Consider the following 18,757-nt stretch of genomic DNA (forward strand, 5'->3'; position numbering starts at 1 on the left):
GAAACATGTACCACGATAAAAGGCCTATAAGTGACGAGAGAAGGTATAGACTTTTCTCAGATAGTCACAGCTGACATTTGACACACGTGTGAATAACATTGTCAGAAAACTAAAGGAGGAAAGCAAATCACCCAGTGATTAACAAAAAGGATAGAAGAATAAATGGACAATGTCAATGCTTAAATATTGATCTCTACCCCCACCTAGTGGTCCATGTTGTTTAGTACAACAATAGTGATGTAACATATCCTCACATTTCAGAAGCTCATTTTCGTCTATCCAATTGTATCAGCAATTGTACTCTCTTTAAGAAGCTGGATATTTTCCTAATCACAGATACAGAAGCCCCTGCACTCTTTAAACTTCATCTTCTAATATTTTTTTGTAACAAAAGTCCAGACCTCTGTAGTAACGTCAGAAGTAGACAGTGATACCAGTGGTTGCTTTGTCACCATTTAACTAAACATAAAAAGCAACACATCTTGTGTTGATGGTCTTTTTTCAGACTGTTAATGTGCTGACTAACAAACAGTTATGACTGATATAAACTGGCACTCCTTTCTTGTTCAAAGCCAAAAATACATTCTGTTTGACTGAAACTGAAGAACACACTTGACTTTAACAACATAACCAGCTTGACCGGTTTGAACAGGGTTGTGACATCATTCTCGCTCAGTACTGTGGCAAAGTGTGACACCTAAGAAAAGTGAATGGTCAGTTACATTTTAAACTTCCATATCCAGTCTTATCTTCTTCTGTGAAACATTGTTCTCTGTACAGGAAAATAAACTGGTATTTGAACAGATGTTCATTTCTCTATTGACCTTTTAAAACATTAGTATTCATTCACCTTGTTTGTTTTGTGCTGACATGGTGCTTCACTGACTTACTGTGTGGTATATTGGCATTGATATGCGTTCTTCAATGAACTGCTTATTCATTATTCATTTTAATATGAACTTGTAATATTGTAAAAAAGAACTGTTCCTGATCAGCCCAAGTGAAAAAGCCACAGAATGTGCTCTAACATTAAGGATTCAAATGGAATGAAAATCATGTTGAATGAGGTGAGGAATAGCCTTGGCCTAGTTTACAGCCATAGCAGCAACACCTTCGTTCGTCTGGCTTCAACTCCGTGTCACTTTCCTGACAGTAATTACAACCTCTTAACCTGCTTTCTAACTGGCAAAACCAGTCAAACGGCAGACGGCTCCTCTTGTTGTTACCTCAGACCCAAACATACTGATGAGCTAAACACACGACAACATGATGGATTGTCGTCGTACCTTTAAAGAAGCCACTGGCAAAGACAGTGTGTAGAATTTAGGGGGGAGTTATTGGCAGAAAAGGAATATAATATTCATGAGTATGTTTTCATTAGTGTATAGTCACCTTTAACTAAGAAGCATTGTGTTTTCGTTACCATAGAATAAGCCACAACGGAAGCAGGTCATTCTCCGACACAAAGGGTGTTCAGTTGGTTGCAATCTGCAACCTCACCACTAGATGTCACTAAATCCTCCACACTGCTCCTTCAAAGCTAGAGTAGGGGTAAAGCTCACTTCACCCACAGATCATCTCACTGCCGTTGCCAGGCAAGCAATCAAAAGCACAGTTTAAAGATCACTGGTGTCGTAGGCCTACATTTTTATTACTTTTTTATAGTGTTTGTGTTGATCAGCTTATGTCAGTACCTTTCAGACCATCTGCCTTTCTCCCCACATGTGGGAGACGTGCATGGTCTTTTCAGTGTGTGTCTGCAGAGGAAAGACACTTGCTCTTCACTGAAGAGTGCTGTTAAATATCACGATCAAAAAATAAAAAAGATCAATGTGGATTCAAGACATTCAACTCTCACTTAGGGCAGAGCTGGATCAATTGGAACTGGGGGAGAGTGGCTTTTTAGCAAGTTAGAAAGCAACTATGCCCATGCCATTCACAATGCTCATACTCAGCCACATACCTTTCTCTTTCAGCCTCAAAGTGGAGACCTTCTGACTGTTCTATTCAGGTTTTATTCACAGTATTTAAATGTGCAGTACATTTTTGGCTCTTTTGTGTTCTTCTACCATACTGTTTTAAAATTATGCCACTTACCAAAAAATAATTGTTGCCAGTTGATGCTAGTGTTACCTGTAGCTTGTGTTTACTCAAGTGGCAGCAAGTCAGAAACCCTGTTTTTGCCAAATTTCGTAGATCAGTACATTTAAGAAAACTGATATTATTTCCATTGCTGTTCATTTAGTCTGTGCATAATGGAAGGTTATTTGGTGTCAATACAAAACTGTACCATCCGACCCCGCTCTCCCCTACATTATTTTAATGCAACTTTTGTTAGCTGGACTGGTGGAGGACATTTAGATGATTATTGTTTTAATAGCTTTAGATAAACCCTAATAATTATTATTCTGTAGGCTAAAATTAGGATATTATCTCAGTATGGACTGGACTTTCTGTCTCACTTGTGTGTTTCTTGTTTTTAACTTTCAACATTATTTCAATGTTTTAAAAAAACCCAACAGGAAATACAAAATGTAAACACAGTTTAACCAACAGTGATTTACTTTCTATTATTAGGTCCAGTCAGCTCAACAAATGGTGCAAAACCGAGGTAAAAATGTAGGCTATATGACATTTACATTGGTAAACAACAAGGTGGTAGCTTGATGTTGCCTAAAACCTGAATAAAACAGGTGCCGTCCGGTGAGTTTTTTTGGGGTTTAACGCACCACCCAGTCTCAACCTTTCCTTTTTTTCCGTTTGGGCGGAGTTTCTGGTTTCTGCAGGGAAAGTCTCTGGTGGAGTCGAGTGAGAGCAGACACATTGTTGGAGGACAGAGGATACCACCTGTTGAACGGCAGCGGTCTGGTTTCAATACAGTTTTTAATCACTTGTTTTCCCTCTGAGAGTCTCAGAGTCCGAGCCTTCAGGATGACGGACACTCTTTTACCTAACGGCATCAAAGAAGACAGAGGAGACAACAATTACTTCAGAAAGGTGAGTTTTGTTTGTCGTCTCTGTGGTAACAACATGTACAGCTAGCGGTACATATCCGTGTACGTCACGTAACGTGACGCTGACAAGGAGCATATTTTTACCGTCGAAAGTGGGGAAAAATGACTTTAGCCTGCTGTTAGCTTACTGTTTGTGACATGTTTACGGCTTGACTGGAGCTTTTTAAATGTTTTATATTTTCGGTGACTGTCTCGGTGCATTAAAAGCATACAAAAGGCACTAGACGAAGCGGTCTTCACCAGATATTAGCCTCATTTTAACGTCACTTTTACACACCGTTAACTACCGTAACCTGTGTTTATGCTATCGGACCACAGGATGTTAGTTAGCCTTCCCATGTTCACAACTTCAAGACATAGACCTACGTGACGTTAGCTGACGAGAGAAGCTACGTTTTGCTAATGGCTTCGATACAATACATCACACAATTAATCAAAGGTATATAAATCACCACATGGAGAAAACGTTTTGTCATTTTATTTTTATAAACGGTATGGTCTAAAATGTAGCACAACAAATGCTGCAGCTCCTGATGTGTCACCAACAGCAGCAGAAACCTCAGCACTGTCAGCTTCAGCTGTCATTTAACAGGGTGTGTGTGTGTGTGTGTGTGTGTGTGTGTGTGTGTGTGTGAAAGATTCCTCAAAAGCTTGGATGAGACGCCTGGTAAACTAAAGTCAGATTAGCCTCCCGCCCTTAGGTAATCACAACAAATGGCTGCTGTGTTTAAGGGAGCATTGTAAGGCCACTAAAGCCCTGACCTTTGACCTTTTGTGTTGATTAACTGTATCTTACAGCTTCAGCATCAGCTAAATGATTACATTTACATGTTAGTGCCAGGTTATCTAAATTGATAGATCAGATAAGAGAAGTGTTTCCCCTGCTGGTGTTTGTGTTGAAGTTGATGCCTTTTCATCATGTAAATAGGTATGCTGCTGTGCTATCATTATTTAGTAATCAACACGTACTGCTCCGGGACCAGCACAGAAACCTCTCCAACCAGTTTTAAGTTTCACCTAGCTGCGACTGTAACATTTCCAAGAGCTGTGAGTTTGTCTAGTTTGAGGCTATGAGAAAAGCTCTTGGCAGTGGTTGAGTGATTATCTAATGTGTTTTTACCGAGCTCCCGATCTGCCATGCGGCAAAGGGTTTTCATAGACGAGCTTGTTTGGATGGGCATCTGAACAGGGCCTTTGTGTCTTTCAGTCCCCCCGAATCCCCCTCTGAACGCTGTCTGGATTTAGGCTCTGTGCTGCACTTCCTGTGTCTATAAAAAAAAGTCAGTGGGAGCCAGGGTCTGGCTCTGCCATTACACATGATGGTAAAGCGTAGCGCCTAATACCTCAATCACATCCTTTTTTACTGTAACACACATAGATCCTGTCTCATCATACTTTCTCCATCCCTCTCTACATTTCCTTTGTTCTCTGTATTTCCAAGTGTTGAACACTTTTGAGTCTTTGCACTCATTGCAGAAACCCTTTTCAGTAAAACAAAAAAAAGGCCTCGCACATTAGCTGAAACCACAACGCAATGAGTTCTGCATTCTCATTCTGTCATGTTAAAGGGATTTGCAATTTGGAAACTTTTTGGTCAAAATTTAACTAAGTGGAGCCAAGGCAATCTTTGCTTCCATTTTTCCTGTGTACCCTCGTTCTCTTGGGCGAAAATGAGTTTAATGATTTACAAGGCCTCACTGAAGCTCCGGGGAGCTGTTGTGGTTCAGGGCTGTCGTCCCAGCCGTCCACTGTTTTACCTCACCAGTGGGCTGAGCTCCGACTGGACGGATGCTGGATGGAAAGATGGCAGGGCAAAAAGCCGAATCGGCATGATTCTCCTCCTCATCCTTCGCAGCCAACGAGAGCATTGACGTAGCATCTGGCCCGAGGCCGTCCTTCAGCCAGACCACAGACACAAATTGACAACATGTGTCCTGGTTTCAGAAACCAGACAAGCTCCCTCAGCTTGGAAACACATTTATATTCTGCTAGCAGGGCTTGTATTGTAAAAAGACAAATGAGAGATTCAGCTGCGATCGAATATTGTCTTTCACTGTACTTCACTGAATACAAAGATGTCTTTCTCCGGATTGAATGAAGCACACCCCCTTTTGAGCGAGCTGTCAAAGCGTCCCCTTGGTAATTGGAGTAGATTCAATGTCAATTATGGAACATGCATGAATTCAGCTTGACGTTCACCTCATCATGATGAGGCGTGAATATTGACGTACTGAACACATTCTGTAAGTCCATCCGACCAACTGCCCCATGAACCATGATGCCCTACACGTTCTTTACGAAGCCTCGGTTGTACAACAACCAAATGATTGGCTGTTTGATGGCTATGATAACGGACAGGACCGTCTTTGTGTTTTGCTGTAATGAAGTATTTTGTGCGCTCGCAGAGAAAGGCTGTACTGTTTGAGTTTGCCAGAGAGTAGGAGGGGTTCAATTCCCTGAGTGGTCCAGTGGGTTAGGTAAGGCAGTAACATAGCCAGAGCTCAGGGCTCTCCATGTGTCACTTGATTTAATGTTGAGCTGTATGACTTTTTTTTTCTCCAAGCATTAAGGCAGACAGATAAACTGGAGATCATGTCCAAGGCAATCCAAAACACAAAAGTCCTAATGTCTCTCAGCAGAAGTTGAGGTGTGGTATCGGACCATCAGTTTCATGGACTAACTGTACTTCTTGATGATGAGACACGATGTAATGGTCACCGATCAGCTGATCACAGTCATGTTGCTACGTCAGGATCGGTGTCATCACTTAGGAATGCCAGCATGGGTTGAAGTTTCACATTGTGCTACATATTAGAACTGGAATCAGAACATACTACTAGGGTTACTATCAACCACTCGCCACTCCCTTGTTCTTTAATTCAAACATACGCCTCAGCTTTGATGTAATGACTGACCTGACAACATACTGACATAAGTCCACGCCCTCCCAGTAGTACGCCTACGGCCTCACCCTGCTGTCATTCTAAGAATAGCCGCCGCTACGTGCAGCCAGGCCACCCCCCCCCCCCCCCCCCCCCCCCCTCGGGAGCCTCAACGCGGCTCCATTGTGTAATTAAGGAGGCGCTCATTTGTGTAAATGGTTAATCATTACACTCTCAGGTCACTGAAGTGTGTGTGCAGGAACACCCAGGTGAATACAGTGGAGTGGTTATAGAGACAATGGGATGTCAGAGGTGACCCATTGGACCTGACGTGTTGAAATTTGTATTTGAGAAGGACACTGGCACTGCTTACTCATCTTACAGGATGTCTCTTTGGATGAGAGCATCAGCAACATGACTCAGATGTACATGTACAAGATGTGACAGGTGGAAAACACAACTGCACTGACTGACTTGAATGAATACAAACAATACCTCCGAGCAGTATCACATCAACAGTTACATTTTTAATATTAATTAAAAAATTATTAATTAATTTAATGATAATTTGTGGGGAATTTTCATCTTCATTGGACAGATGACAGAGTAGAGGCAGATAGGAAACGAGAATTAAATACTGATGAGATGGACCGGGTATTAAATGAAGAACTTAAGTGCAAAATAGTTATTTGTGGGAAGCCGATAAGGGATTATATCCCACTAGTGAGGCGAGGATCAGAGGGATACTGTGAACCTCTTGTGTGTTTTGCCTCCATGGTGAAGCTCCGTGAGTCAGTAGTGACCTTGACTGCAGCACTGGGGAAAGGGGTATTCAAAATGGTATTTATTTTCCACACCCTTAATTTTGTATGTTTTGTAACCAAATCCTTAGATTCCATCATTGGTGCCAAGCACTCACGGCTGCCGTGTTTAGGCATTACTCAGTGATCATTTCTCAAAATCCCACACTTACTTAAATAAAAATCTCTTCTTTTCTGTTTAGTCATCGTAACTGAAAATGTTAATTGTAAATTAGAGTCAGGCTGTTGTCAGCCACGCTGGGCATGAGTCAATGCACCCTCCCTGTTGCTGATGTGTTTAACAAAAGGTGAACTGGGACTTTAAGTGATGAACATAAAATTACACTGATGAGTTTTCCTTTTGGCTTTGTGTCACATGAATATTTGCTATATGTCTCTTTACCTTTTTTCCTAGTGTCGAAACTGAAGCTCATTCTGCTGCTGACTTTAGACTTATAAATAGATGCAACTTAAATATGTCCCAAGTTGAGGACTGTAAACTAACAGGTTTTACTGAGCTGTCTGGTTTCTGAGCATCATGCTGCTTTTTTTTTGCCATCTGAAGTACAGTAACGGACCACACCTCTGCTCTGCTGTGAGTCAGCCAGTATGAATGTCTATGGCCCATTTATCTGCACTGGTATGAGTGGCAGCCTGTTGACTTAGTGAGGCTGGGACACTTGTGGTTGTGATAGGGACAAGGACACGCAGTTCAGCCACATACTGGCCGAGTGTAAACACAGAGAGTGAGAGCATGTGTTTGAGCTGAGCCCAGTATAACAAGGTGCAGCTCCCTCCACACCCAGTTTAGGTTCATTTTTACCGTTACTTCAAGGAATGAAGAAAAAAGTAAACATTCACAAAAATGAATCTTAAAGCCAAATGTACAAAAATGTTGACATCAGAGGAACGTTCAGAGAAAACGCTGTTGAGCAATTTAGCACTTTGAACAAATAATAATATCTTGCCAGCTCTGTGGGAGGGAATTCACGTTTCTGGGTGAAAGTTTTAAGAACAAACCTGTGAACCTGGTCAGTTTACTCCCCGACTGATATCATGATATATTCTGATTTAACAAACTGACCTGATATTAATGAATATAGGTTAAAGTAAAACATAATTGGAACGACACAAAGGAAATTGAGGATCTTTTTTAAGATTGTATGAGCATAAAAAACATAATTTGGGAAATCACCCAACTTATTTGCAGTGTGCAAATTGTTCTTGATGCAAATGCATTTTTTTCCACTTATAACACAAGATATAATCTTCTGCTGACATGTTTGTTCCTGCATCTCCTTTTCTCAGGGTTGTAACCCGTTCGCCCAGACCGGACGAAGCAAACTGCAGAATCAGCGAGCCACTCTGAACCAGCAGATCATCAAACAGATGAGGATGAGGGCTGGAGCTGAGAACCTGTTGAAGTAAGAACTAAACACCCACATGTATACTATACATTTGTATCTGCTTAATGTGTCAACTCCCTACAATGTGGATTATTCCAGTGGAAAGTGCAGGATGGTTTGGACTCCCAGTTATGCTTTTGTTGCATGAGGGAAAGCCAGCTGTTCTAAGTTTCTCTCTCTGCTCTCTGTGCTCCTGCCGTTCACCCATGTGTCATTCATCTGTCTGTAGTCAGTTATATGCTATATGTGACCTCTATTAACTCCAGCTGGACTGCTGATGTTTGAGATAGATTGGCTTCATCACCTTCATTGTTCATCCGTTGTCACGAATTCTTGGTGAGACTTAAGACAACACAAAAACTATTTGGTAACAGAAAACAAATAGCTATTGTCATACGTGGTTTAGAAGAAACCTCAGAATAATATTTGTCTCCATTTTAAAAATAAATGAAGAAATGTCTTCTTCCTTTGGAAATACATGTTCTTGTAGCATTGAATGGCATAATTTGAGATCATATTCCTCAGCAGGTACAATACAGCAGAGAAAAATTAGGAAGTTTACTGACCTCTGGAAAACCATGCAACCTGAAGCCTTTTATTTAGTCTGGCTGTGGGGCTTGTATATACAGGCTCCCTGTATATAAAATCTAGGATTATTTTTCTGATATTTACTGTAAAGAAAGCTTCAAGCCAGGCTGAAGCTCCGCTCCACCAGTTGAGAAGTGCTACATGTTTACACAGTTTGTACTGTATGCTTAAGGGCCTTCCATTGCATGTAAACAGCTGTGCCGTGTGCACAAGAGTTCAACCCGTCCTCTTTTACGTTTGTTATTCTCTTCTGTGGCCTTCATGGCAAATACTTCAGTCGGGCTATAAAACATAGGTGACTTAAGAAATACTTTTTTTTTAATTTTATTTTTTTACTTGTCCTGTAATTAGTCTCTGCCTCATTTAGACACATTTTTTTTTGTTACATTTGGTTCATCATTTTAGTACTTAAATGTAAGGCCATCATGTTTGAGGAGAACATTTTTGGAGATTGAGAATTTTTTTTCTATATTAAATTTCTGAGGATAAGAGAGAAGAGCATTTTTTATATCCAATCTGGGTCTTTGTTTCCCTGAACATGTTAGTAAAACCACCTCAACCTGCTATACTGGAAAAAAATGTCTGTCAACAGCTTGCTGCCTGGTGAGACAAAATTAGGAGATAGAAAAACTTGAGTCATCTTATTATGACATTTTAGTGAATTGTAGATAATCTACAGGGAAAAACTGTCCAGAGTTGAATAAAGCTATTCCAGAAATGGAATATTATAAGCTTCATAAAAGTACTGTTTATTATTGCAGGCTCACTGTATTGGATTGCATTAAGATACACAGTTCTTTTTGTTACTTTGTCCACCTTCTGTTTTGTGTGGAATTTGGCAAAAGGATAACGTTCCCCACAGAAAAAGTTAGTGAACTGTAAAGGCCTGCTATTAATAAACATGTCCTGTGGTATCTTCTGAGGCACCGAGTCTGGAGAAACAAAAAGGTACGGTGGTGCACCTTTTCTCTGACAGAGAGGAGCCTCAACTTCCCCCAATGGGATTCTCGGATCAACTCTCTTTCCGTTTGTGTTAAGATAAGTCTGGCGAGGGAGGATACTTGTGTGTGTGTGTGTGTGTGTGTGTGTGTGTGTGTGTCCGTCCACTAGGTCTGTCTAAGCCTACTGTCAGCCTCAGAGGCCTCCACATTCCTCTAGTCTCTCTCTCTCTCTCTCTCTCTCTCTCTCTCTCTCTCTCTCTCTCTCTCTCTCTCTCTCTCTCTCTCTCTCTGTGTGTCTGTGTGTCTGTGTGTGTGTGTGTGTGTGTGTGTGTGTGTGTGTGTGTGTGTGTGTGTGTGTGTGTGTGTGTGTGTGTGTTTGCCAGCCCAGCTGCAGCACAGGGAACAGTCTGGATGCATTTTTGAGTTTTAGGTATGCGCTAAGCTTTTTTTTTTATTTATGGACATATGGAGTCTGACTGTACCTGTGATTTTTGTGTGGATAACAGGGTTTCCATGGCTCTCCTACCTATTTACACCATCCACCTGGGTTGTCATGTCAAAAACAGATTTGCGTCAAGTAACAAAAAATTCCAGAACAGAAAAGTCCTTTTTTTTTTTTAAAGAATAGATATACAAAAAAACAGCATAAAAAGATCTTATTAAGAGAGTTTAGTTTGAGTCATTATGACCTATGAAGAATCAAAATCCTTGTTTTTCTTTAGTACACACTGAGTGTGTGTATGTGTACTTTTTTTTTCATTTGGTGCTGTCAATCTTACTTTTTTCACCTTTTTCTTTTGTTCTGCATTCCTCTCCCTATCAGTAACAGGTGGAGTCATTCTAGTCAGACCAGTTCTCTCTCCTTAACCTCCTCTGACTTGGGTTTGAGAGTTCATGGTTTAGCTGTTTTTCAAACTTTAGAAGTCTCCCTCAGAGTCACAGAAGAGGATACAACACCTCCTCATTATAAGTTGTGTCAAAAGCGGTGGACTGCCCTTTTAAAGCTTGGTATGTAATAGATAGTAATTATCTCTGTCAACTCCAATCATCATCAGAACCGGATATCCGTCTTCCGACAAAAATACTGTCAATCTGCCAAAAACATATAAATATAGCCCTTCCAGGAAAGAGGACGGGGGGGGGGGGACTTCAATGTAACCACACTTGCTGGTTTACAATCTCGTTCCCACGCTCTGTGGGATGATATTAGATATTAAATTAGATATTAATAACAGCCTCTGGGCTGGCGAGCTGGCATCTATTCTGCCCAAACCACAGCACCTCCACCTCCTCCACCCTGATGGCTTCCCCAGGCCAGACCTCCTAAAAATCCCTTCAGCAGGCCAAAAGGAAGTGATGCTAAGCAGGGGTTGACCTCCCGGTTATGTTCCAAAGTGTTTTATGGAGAGAACGACTGCAGGCAGTAATTTTAAGAGCAGGAATCGAGACCAAAGTGCAGAGTGAACCAGATTTAAAGGAGACTCCATTGATTCCCTAAAATGTTTTGATGCGTGCTCCATTTTATGAAAAGTCACGTTGTTTTGTTTAACAGAGTTTGGGTCATTTACGGTCATAACAACTTTTTCCCTAGATATAATGGTACTAATGGGTTGTTAGTGCTTAGGCCAAATTATCCATATGTGTCACAAACTTTTCTAATTTTGAAACTGACTGAAAATCCTGTATAAAATCCCCCATTTTCAGTCTGTGTCAAAGGCAAAAAAAAGAATAAAATCAGCCATTAAAGACTATACATTCGTAGAAACCTTCAGCTTAACTGATTACATTTAAACTTCTGACTGTCGGTGCTTCTTCACAGCTCACCATTCTTGTTAAAAATCACATCCTCTGTAATTACAGGCTAGAGAGAGACAGACCAGGTGACAGGCAGACAGACAGTAAACATCTCTAGAACGGGTTAGGGGTTGGGGTGTGTGCGTGTGGATGTCTCCCATTAGTTACGACTTCCAGAAAATGTTTTAGGATTCACTGTAAAACACAGATAAGGATAAAGTGGTGTGTGTGTGTGTGTGTGTGTGTGTGTGTGTGTGTGTGTGTGTGTGTGTGTGTGTGTGTGTGTGTGTGTGTGTGTGTGTGGCCAGCATTGTATCACTATCGATGCATGTGAATTGCAGTATCACAAACGGACAATGCATCATAAATTCTGCTTTACAAAGGATCCAACCACTTGTCTTTGTATGCTAATGCACGTGCTAACACACACACACACACACACACACACACACACACACACACATACATACACACACACATACACACACACACACACATTATTACAACCTTATCTCTGATGTGCAGTGAGCCCTAACCCTTGTGCGCACACACAGTCAGTGTAATGCGCTAATCTTCACCCACCTCGACATAAATAACGTACAGTATTCACACGTGTGTAGTGTACATGATGAACCTTTTGTTTACATGAATGTACAACAAATAATATTGAGATGGGGTGGACCTCTGACCTCCGACTGCTCCACGTTGTGAGATCACATCGCATTTGTACTACACAGGGATCGCAACTGTGATTCATAGATCTTGGTAAAGCTGCTGTGTGCTGGAGAGTAAACCAAGTGCACAGCAGGGCACGGTGACGCAGGTCTGTGGTCCAGAATAGCGGGGGAGGCATGCTTGTTTTAATAATCGGCTGCAGGAACGTTTGGCTTCGTCACAGTGGATAATAACAAGGCTGATATTTCTTTTCTTTTATTTTATTTTAAACATTTTGTGACCCTTTTGTGTCTTTTCATTTTGTGTTACTCTCCAATCTCTCCTGTGTGCTGCAGGGCTACGTCCAACAACAAGGTGAAAGAGATGGTTCTGCTGGAGCTGAGCTACGTTAACTCCAACCTGCAGCTGCTGATGGGGCAGCTGGAGGCACTCAACAGCTCAGTGGAGGTGTACCAGGACACCCAGTAAGTCCAAATATTACTGCTCCCTCTTTTACTACTACTGATTCCACTACGGCCACAGCTGGTGCTATATGTGAGCTACTTCTAAGTGACAAACATCATCATAAAAAAATCATAAAAAGGAAGAAATGCCTACACCTGCCACGCAGTCTTGTTCAGGGCATTAGTGAAATGAATATAAAATAAAACCAGATAATAAAATCTTGCGAGATTGCAGCTTATTTTGTGGGTTTGTTTGTTAGCCACACAGCTATTTTGCGCTGTTGGTTTAAAATCACCAATAAAAATGACATGCGGTTTTGTTCCACCCGTAGCAATGCATCCACAGGCAATACAATGTAAATACTTGCATATTACAGATGTATTAAAGAGTTATTAATTTCATGCTAACAACTTGTGATGAGGCTATTGAATCGATTATGTTATGTTAAATGCATGCACAGCAGCCAGAGCTTTCCAGTGTTGACACATGTAACCTGGGCACCATTGCTCTCTTCACATAACGACACCATTGACCGAACAATATTAAACCTTAATGTTAAACAAAATCTGATTCTAATTTCCAAAGAAGTGAGGACTTGACAAAGTAACCCCAGTTTGCAAATAATCTGTAGATCTGAATCTCAGACTACTATTCATACAGAAGAAGAATAACACAGACACAGAGTGTTGACTGACAGCCAACAAGAGACTGATCTGGCTCTGATACTCTGTGGTTAAGTCATCATGAGCTCTTCCAGATGAAAGACACTTGATGACAGAGGAGCAGAGAAAATTGGTGTATGGCGGAAGAGGGATGCCTGTTGAAATACATGAAGACAAAGTGCATGACTTTGTTGTTGTTCAACTGGACCGGCTGGTTTTTGTGATACAATACACACGGCAACAAGGAAACTATGAGCTGAACTTGCATGCAAACTGAGACAAGCATCTGATTCAAAGCTTCTCTCGGTCGGTCGGATCATAGAGTGTGTATTGGCGTGCGTGACATTGAAAGCTTCTGCGGTTTTCTTTATTCAAGGACAAGCTAAGTTCATGGGCTGTGGATGAAAATACAGTATGTATGCTATGAGGATATAGTCAACAGTTATTTAAAAAAAAAAAAAAAAAAGGGTAACCACTAACTAACAGCAAAGCAAGAACACGCAATATTTGACCTACTGCTGAAAATGGACGTGAGAGTGCGTCCTGAGGTACAAGTGGTATTACATGACAGGACAGGCTGGGGCTATTCAGTGAGACATCTGATCTCAGTAGATATCTCTACAACAAGACATAGATGTCTTTGACATTAAGTCAACACCGCTTCACGGTCTGTTGATGACGTTAATTAATTCTGTCCAGATCTTACACATTGGACCTTTTAAACTATGGTGCCTTGTGAAGGACAGCATTTGATGGACTGAACGCAAACACTACAGGGGCGGGAGCTCAATTTTAGAGATAATAAAGGTGATAAAGGATTTCCAATATGGAGATAACGCCTTTAAATAAAAGTCATGAGACAGTGTAACAGGATATTTGATGATTTAAAGGCTAATTTAGAGGCATTTCTGCTTCCAGGTGGCTCTTTTTATTGAGAACACTTGAGACCTCCATGAACCATCTGCCCAGGCACACACACACACACACACACACACGCACACACACGCGCGCACACTATACACATGCTATTAACACTAAACCTGCACTACCCATTCACACAGGTGCACATGAGGAAATACCAAAATGCACATACATATACACCTCAAGCATGTGTGATCCATAAAAAAACATGTATGATGCCTTTATTGATTACCATTCATACACAAACCACAACACACTTCTGTAGAGGAAGCTATGTTGCCCATGACAACAAATCACAACTGAGTGAAGAGCAAGGGAGGGAGATTGTGGAGGATTGTGGGTAATGGGTTGTTGTATGGTGGTAACTATGGTAACAGTTCTGAGGATCATTGATGGATGTTTTTTTCCAAAGCACCAAGCTGCTACTATCAGGCTGTTTCTTTTCATCCTTACATTAAATCTGCAGAGGACCTAAAACCCTAAATAACAATTTTCATTGGCATGCACGGTTCTGTAGGGACCAGGGGTCTGTTACCTGGTTTTAATAAATTGTCTTCTTAGACAGGCAGGACTCCCTGTGTAATTTAATAAGAAGATAGATTTTACCCCTCAGGAATCCACAGAGGCTTTAGATTTAGAGAGTACATTGCACACCAGCCACTAAGAAAAAGACATTTAGTTTACTAATTACATGGAAGTGGACAAAATACAACAGCTGCCTTTCGGTACAATCTTAAGGCCCAAGTGTCCTCTGTCACATGGCCTCAAACAGACTCAAGTGTGGGAACATTCAGCCTCTCACCAGCCTCCTTGGCAGGCTCTTAGAAAGAAGCACCTGCTCCATCCATAGACAATAGGCATGCTGGGAAGCTACCATCAGTTGGCCCCCATTGTCTGTTTGTAAAAGAAGAGGGAACTCGTGCACGGTCCAAAGTGGTCACATCAACACATTCACACCACCAGATCTACAAAGGGCCAATACATACAGGCGGACAGGTAGCATGCATGCGGAAATATTGGATATGTTGAGAAAGTCTGAGCAGGTGTCTCAGTGGGATGACGTTGTAGAGGCACAATGGAGAGTTCCTCCTCTCAGCCTGAAATACAACTTGTCTTATCACGGAAACAAAAAAAAACTCACCTCGCCTTTTGGAGGCTATTCCCACCAGCACGCCATCTTCTGAATAGCCCCTCTCTAGAGGTTACTTCTCACTCAGACCAGATTCAGCTGCTTCTAGCATGAGGTAATGCATGACAGAAAGCACATATGTGACAGGTGCAGCACGCTTGCTGTACATGACGCTAGTGACCCACTTCAACTGCCCCATGAGAATAATAGCAGCAACTCACTAGCTGTATCTTGACCATCTTATCGTTGCCTCCTATCCATTAGCACTTTGTTGAACAACATGCTTACTATGCACATTTATGAGTGTGATATTCCTTCAGTGTCACTCACAGTACCAACATGTTACTCGTGCTGTGATGTAGTAAATGTTTGTTCGGCTGCTCTGCGTAATGTTCTTGACCTGGACAACAAGCTCAACTTACTTAGAGACTTTCTGAATCAGCACAGCTAAAGTGCTGATGAGTGAAAAGATAGAGATGTCAGCACTACCGGACGCTTCATTAACTTTGCTGAGATAGAGGCGAAAGAGTCATCTATTGTTAGAGAGATGAGCTTTTGCAACCTCTGACAACTGCTGTACTTTTAATGATCCAACAATGAATAATGATAATAATAGAGAGGAGGAGAAATGGTTGAGTATGATCGCAATTTTTTTAATTTGTTTTGCTTTCTGACCAGGCTAATGAATAAGACTTCAATGAATAAATCAACTGTAAAAAAACATTTATTTGTTGCAAACCATAACATGTCGTTTATGTATTGCACAACTGAGATATAGGGAGTTTTAGAGGTGCTGGTAGGTTGATTTTTTTCATACCTTTGGAAAGAGCCAGGCTAGTTTCCCCCAGTGCTTCCAGTCTTTATGCTAAGCTGAGCAAACCCTGTCTCCTCGCTCTCCTTTCATATTTAATTGGCAGACCTGAGAAGATGGGTTTTTTTATGTTAAGAAAACAAATAAGCGTACTTCCCAAAATGTGCAACTTTTCCTTTGAAGCAGACTCACACAGTGGGTAACTTACACAAGCCACCACTCAACTCCTGTGGGAGCCGAAGAGGCCAGGAAGCCAGAAATCTATCAGTCTACTGTGTAGCAAAACAAAACAACTCTAGATGCAGAGTTTTGATGTTCAGTGATGGGTTTAAGGGCCGTAGCTAAAACCAGAGTTTTGCTTGACTGCTGTGGCGATGGTCGTCTGTTCCATGTCATGCACACTGACACTTACACGGTTAGTGGGAAGATGTGTGTCTGTGTCTGTGTCTGTGTCTGTGTCTGTGTGTGTGTGTGTGTGTGTGTGTGTGTGTGTGTGTGTGTGTGTGTGTGTGTGTGTGTGCATGGAAGGGGAGTGAGCTTCTGAGAGGCTTTGAGATAGCCCCCCCCCCCCCCCCCCCCCCCCCAAACGCCTCTCCCCTCTACCAAACCAGAGAAGAGACCAGAGCAATCTCATCTACGAGTGCTAATGGATTACACTGCAGCCTGTTACTGATGAATGAGCTTTTCTGTGATTCACGGAGCCAGTATGCCAGAGGAATGCTGCCTTATCGTCAAGTGATGAATGAGTGTGTAAGGTGTTGTTTTTCCGAACCCTGTGCTTTTAACGTCTTGCATGCAGGGAAAAGGCTGTGCCAAATCTCTAAACCCCTTTGATGGAAAGAGTCCTGATTTACAATAGGTTTGGGAAAACAACACCACTGGGACTCCTGTTGGAACTGAAGTTTGGGCTGCTGTTGCCCTCTTTGGAAGTTTGAAGAATAAAATGTCCAGCAAATCCAGAACTACCCAAGCTTTTTTTTTTTTTTTAAAGGGCAATTTATTTAGTAACACCTCACTCTCATGCTTTCAGAAGGGGGAGTTTTTTTCTTTTTCTTTCTACCAACTCTGTCTGATTGGCAGCAGGTATCTGTCAGGCTGTATTTCCTCCGCTCTGATAACAAGCTGAACCTGCTTTCTGTCTGTCAGCAGCTAGGACCTCCAGGTTCACACAGCCAGAAAAAAAAACGCTGGACCATTATAACTACAGCTGAGAGCAAAAGGGAAACCCGCTGTTTCATGGCAGCCTCTATTTGCTTTTTGGTCGAGAAAAATAATAGGAGGTAAAGAGCCTGCTCGTTAGCATTACTGAAGCAGGGCTGCAACTCCACAATGATTTATCAACAGAGAGATGTGAGGCTTTACAACACAAGGAGACGTGGGGGCCCCATTCACCTTTAAATCCTAACTCCTAAAGTGTGTGCTTACAGCACCATCTGTCTAATCCTGAATTCCCCTCTATGAAACTACATTAAAGATTTGATGAAAATGTAAACTTTCCCAGGTACCAAAGCCGTCGCTGGTGTGATCCTGGCACTGCACATTATATAAATTAATTACAATCTGGCATTGTTATTGTCGTGATATCCCTAACAAGGCTGGGTCTGTTGTCAAAGGGAGTTTCTTGTTGCTTGATATCTTGCACCACACCTTAGAGCCTGCTTTTGTTCAGCATTAACCTATTATTGCATCAGTGCTTCGCTGTTTGGCCGTGCGTACATAAATCACACTAAGATAAGCACTGCATTGTTCTTTTGTATGTAAAGTTCTGCTGTATTGTCAGCATTTACTGACTTATTGTCCTTGTTGCAAACATCAATAATATTTCCTTTTATGTGTGTTACATTGAGCATATGATGACTGATCATGATATCTTTATTTGTTCTGTTTTGCTTACAGGGAAACAGCCAACATCCCCCTCATTGCTCTGGGTCTGAAGGAGACAAAAGACATTGATTTCTCCACTCTATTCAAGGTACAGAAGCAACAATTACAGCCTCACCACGCCACCCTTTGATTATAGCAAATGTGTATGAATATTTAACATTCTGAATTTACTATTTTGACTTCAATATTTTTCTTAAAGTAAAAATCCTTTAGCTTTAGTGAAATTTTGGAGCAAAGAGATACAGGACAGAAATATGCAGATAAAGGGTTATAAATACTGATAATTAACATTCATCAAATATGACCCACATTGCCAGTCAGTGTTTTCAATACAGACTCCGTTCCTGGAAAAGATTCACAGAGCCAGTATGCCAGAGGAATGCTGCCTTTATCGTCAAGTGATGAATGAGTGTGTAAGGTGTTGTTTTTCCGAACCCTGTGCTTTTAACGTCTTGCATGCAGGGAAAAGGCTGTGCCAAATCTATAAACCCCTTTGATGGAAAGAGTCCTGATTTACAATAGGTTTGGGAAAACAACACCACGGGGCCTCCTGTTGGAACTGAAGTTTGGCTTCAATATTTTCCTTAAAGTAAAAATCCTTTAGCTTTAGTGAAATTTTGGAGCAAAGAGATACAGAATAATGTGATGTTGTTAAACTGTGTTTCTATCATAATTGGTTTTATTGGCCAAGTATGATTTCACACACAAGGAATTGGTAGTGTTTTAGTATGTTCCATGCTAAGATAGCACTTTGATGTAAGTAGCAACTCAAAGAGCTTAAAGGATTGGTTCTCACCTGCATGTCT

General features: G+C 41.4%; 1 protein-coding gene across 2 annotated transcripts in view; it reads left to right on the forward strand.

Moving 5' to 3' along the window:
• The first annotated feature begins 2,811 nt into the window (after positions 1–2,811).
• The window catches only part of rhpn2 (rhophilin, Rho GTPase binding protein 2), a 29,853-nt gene continuing 13,907 nt past the window's right edge, over positions 2,812–18,757 (forward strand). For both annotated transcript variants that reach the window (XM_068731215.1, XM_068731216.1), the window contains exons 1-4: positions 2,812–2,997; positions 8,005–8,120; positions 12,436–12,564; positions 17,964–18,039. In XM_068731215.1, the coding sequence (XP_068587316.1) occupies positions 2,932–2,997; positions 8,005–8,120; positions 12,436–12,564; positions 17,964–18,039 (387 nt within the window). In that variant the 5' untranslated portion in view covers positions 2,812–2,931. The remainder of the gene's footprint in view (positions 2,998–8,004; positions 8,121–12,435; positions 12,565–17,963; positions 18,040–18,757) is intronic.

This window comes from Cebidichthys violaceus, unplaced genomic scaffold (genome assembly GCF_023349555.1).
Source record: "Cebidichthys violaceus isolate CVI_PGR_0920_01 unplaced genomic scaffold, fCebVio1.0.p SCAF_5, whole genome shotgun sequence".
Classification (NCBI taxonomy): domain Eukaryota; kingdom Metazoa; phylum Chordata; class Actinopteri; order Perciformes; family Stichaeidae; genus Cebidichthys; species Cebidichthys violaceus.